Below are 4,191 nucleotides of genomic sequence, written 5' to 3' on the forward strand. Positions count from 1 at the left end.
TTTGAAGGAACAGACCTCAAAAATTTCTTGACAACATACGACTCACTCATCTCTTCACCAAGTGTTCGAATGTTTGTGACTAAACCATTGATTCTCATGTAGAAATCGTCTACTTGTTCGCTTTCCTTCATTGATATTGTTTCAAACTCTGATTTCAGAGTCTTTACAAGTGCAACCTTCACTTTGTCTGACCCTTGACACAAGTTATTGACAGCCTCCCAAATCTCCTTGGTAGTCTTCTTTTGAGCCACAGATAACAGCATATCCTCAGGGAGCCCCTGAAACATCATGGCCATTGCGATCTTATCATTCCTGACATCAATGACAACCTTCTCATCACTCGGTGACACTGCATTCCACACACCTTAGTCCTCCATAAATATTTTTATCGTTAGGGCCCAGGTGGTGTAATTATTCCTTGCCAACATTGGATAAGAAAGTCCTATCGATCCATTCTTGCCTTTACCAGTATCCATCGTTTGAGTTTTTGACATTCACAAAGATCATACGCTCTGATACCAATTCTTGTTTTTTAAACACGATACATACATATATATATATAAACTGTTTAATGTAGAAGTAATACTCAGAGTGTTTGCCTATCAAAAGACCTGCGATTTTCATTAAACAAAGCAATACTTATACAAAAGAAATGCACTACAAAGACATGCCTACAAAACAGGCCATGCTCCCAACAAACTCCTAGTGGAACTAAACTACCTGACCATTTATTTCGTGAGTCTACGTGATCCTAGAAAGTAGCAACTCCTATATGACTTATTCAAATGAAACTATCTAATCATGCATGTTGTAACTAAGACAAACAGATATAAACATGTTTGAGATTAACCAACAGTAAAGACCAATTTTCTTGTACTGGATGAGATGGAACCAAGATGAACTTCATGTTCTTCAGAAAAATGGTTGAGGTCAAAGAACTCTGAAAATTGACAAAGGAGGAAGCGAAGGTAGCGTAGGCAGATATTCCGAAATAATGAAGTCAATGTGCTCAACCTCAATAAAATCATTAACCACTTTATGATCCTCAACAGTTTGAAGCAATCAATGTGTGGCTTGGTTTCTTCAACTTGCTCCTTACCAACAACCTTTATATGCTCAACTCGGTTAACCTCGTCAATTGGATATTTTGTAACCTCAATTGAATTTATTTCAAGAACTGTAAGTCATTGGATTTTTGGGAACTTGTAAAGTTTTATTGGATTTTAGTGGATTTTAAATTATAAAGTTTGGTTATTTTATTATAATTTCGAGGAATCATAATTAGTTGGGCTGTTAAAGTTGGCATCAGAGCTAGAGTTTTAAGATTCTATAGACTTACATTTAGGTTCGATGTATGAATTATGGGTAGTTGTAAGATAGTCTTATAGCATTAGAGTTACCTTTAGACTCCACCTGTGAGTGTGGGTTGACTTTAGAATAGATAGTTAGTTAAGAATGTTATTCGCTTTGTGTTCCTCTGTTGTATGTTTGTATACGCCTTTTTTAGGAAGAGGTGCGCCAGTTGAACTTCGAGGACGAATTTCTGTAAGGATGGAAGAATGTAACATCCCAATATTTTTATGATTTTTTATTTGATTATTTGCTATTTATTATTCAATAATATTGGTGACTTATAATCACTTTAATATATAAAGCATGTAGGATTTTACCCCTAAATGTTACCCTACTAACCTTCTAATTTTTGCCGTGTTTACAAAACTGCCTAACTAAATCTGTAATTTATACGGTTTGTATTAAGGGCTGTCTTGACAAAAGACGAATAAGTGCTCCACAGATAAATACTCCACTTTACACTGTGTTGCTTGATATCCGGTTGAAAACTACCGATACACCCACTTGACTGCATTAACTGTCATTCATTTATAAGAATTGAAGCTATATTATCAACGTTTCTTCCGGTCGAAGCCTCATGTACTATACAGTAATCCCAGATTTCAAGATGCTGAATGTTAATTTTAAATTTCAAATTTGAATTTTGAAATTTGAGCATCACATAAAGTATGATTTCCATCTCAAAACAAATTATCATCTTTCTTGTGTTTTTATACAATTTCACTCTCCGTATCTCTATCTTCTTCTTTCTAACGTATACAGATTCTATGAATATATTTTAGATCTTTCACTTTTTTCTTTCATGTAACTTTTAACTTATATATTCAACAACGTCAAATCATATTTTGCAGATTCTATGTAAGTTTTTTGGGCAATATCATCTATTAAGATACAACTGAAGTTGTTGTTTGTATTTTTCAAGAATATCATTTTTTTTTTGCATTTTAACCGTTCGATAAAAGTTCTGTGAGGGTTTTGAATTGTTATTTTGGTCTTTAGTTCATTCTAAATTGCATTCGCAAATGTAGATGTTATTCATAACCCTTTATACTACTGAATGACATGATGTGTTTGTATTGTTATATACATTTGATTGTTTTTTACACGTATCTAGCAACATCATTTTTATATATGTATATTGCATACCAATTGTTTGATTAAAAGTTTGAGAGTGAGGTTTGACTGTGATTATTATAAATCTGAGATTTTATATGTGTATATGGCATCATTGTGAAGCCAACCATTTCTTTGCAGAGTTGCCTGATAAGGATTTGTATCAATATGATGCGAGTAGGATCAACTAATGGTATTGGAAAAGGGACTGCACGTGTCCTCGCTTTGCGCGGTGTTCATGTAGTGATGGCAGTGAGAAATGTTGCTACTGGTGGAAAACTCAAAGAAAAATTATTGCAAAAGATGCCCAATGCTAGAATTGATGTCATGGAGATTGATCTCAATTCAATAGATTCAGTACGGAAATTTTCTTTAGCATATATTTCTCGCGGTCTTCCTCTCAACATTCGCATGTAAGAAGGGCCTTGCATTGCTAAAAATATTAAATCATCAAATAATTTCAGAACAATGCCATTGACAGACTGTAACTTATATTTCTGTTGTTGATTTCGTAGTAACAATGCAGGTATCATACCTGCTGCCAAGTTCACGTTTTCAAAAGACAATATTGAACAAGTATTTTCGGTCAACCATTTGGGTATGTTCAGTACTAGTTATGATTAATTACATAGATCAGATGGAGATTGTGAGTTTTTATAAGAAATTATGACCTTATAACTAATGTTACCCTTAATTACTTTAATTTCCTTCGGTCAATTTCTTTTAACGAACCTTTTGTTGGACACCATGAAAAAGACAGCCCGTGAAATCCAGATTGAGGGAAGAATTATTAATCTATCATCGGACTTGCACAGATGGGGTGTTGACAAAGAAGGAATTGTTTTTGATGAGATCAACGATGAGAAAAGGTATGATCATTTCATATATTTCATCTAATTCAAATGCACCATGTAACATCGATGTGCGGTGTTCATGTAGTGATGGCGCTGAGAAATGTTGATGCTGGTGGAAAACTCAAAGAAGAATTCTTGAAAAAGATGCCCAATGCTAGAATTGATGTCATGGAGATTGATCTTAATTCAATGAATTTGGTCCAGAAATTTGCTTCAGCATATATTTCTCGCAGTCTTCCTCTCAACATTCTAATGTAAGAAGGGCCTTGCATTGCTAAAAATATTGAATCATCAAATAATTTCAGAACAATGCCATTGACAGACTGTTACTGAACATTGCCATTAGGTAAAACATATCCAAATTGATCCGTAAATGAGTTGAGCATGAACTAATATCTCTTATGCCTATAACAGGAAGATGGAGCTGTTATAACTGCAAACTCACTTCATCCGGGAGTTATAGCGACCAATCTCTTTTCAGCCAATGGTGGAGCAGTAAACTGTAAGTATCTAAGCCTTTACAGTGCTTCTTTATAAGCCTATGCAAAATGCATTTTTGATATTAATGATTTTCTGAATATCAATTGCAGGGATAATGACTAAGGTTATGGTACACATACTAAAAAACATTGAACAGGTTTGTTCTCTCTCTATTCATTTGTTCAATTTAATCACCTGTATAATTTATCCTACAAAGCGATTGACGACAAGTTATTATTGGTTTTAGGGAGAATCAACTTCATGCTATTTGGCACTGGATACAAAAGTTAGTTCCTGATCTTTGAAATTGTTGGTTTGTTTGCAGATCTTTTAGCTACTTTGCACACTAACTATTAGATTGATTGTTTACTTCAATATGTTAGTAGTGTAT

General features: G+C 34.0%; 1 protein-coding gene across 1 annotated transcript; it reads left to right on the plus strand.

Moving 5' to 3' along the window:
* The first annotated feature begins 2,634 nt into the window (after positions 1-2,634).
* LOC141666352 (short-chain dehydrogenase TIC 32, chloroplastic-like) lies at positions 2,635-3,363 on the plus strand. The gene is made up of 3 exons (XM_074472343.1): positions 2,635-2,879; positions 2,982-3,063; positions 3,178-3,363. The coding sequence occupies exons 1-3, from the start codon at positions 2,635-2,637 to the stop codon at positions 3,361-3,363; spliced, it is 513 nt and encodes a 170-aa protein (XP_074328444.1).
* The last annotated feature ends 828 nt before the right edge of the window (positions 3,364-4,191 follow it).

The sequence above is a fragment of the Apium graveolens genome, chromosome 6 (assembly GCF_009905375.1).
Source record: "Apium graveolens cultivar Ventura chromosome 6, ASM990537v1, whole genome shotgun sequence".
Classification (NCBI taxonomy): Eukaryota; Viridiplantae; Streptophyta; class Magnoliopsida; order Apiales; family Apiaceae; genus Apium; species Apium graveolens.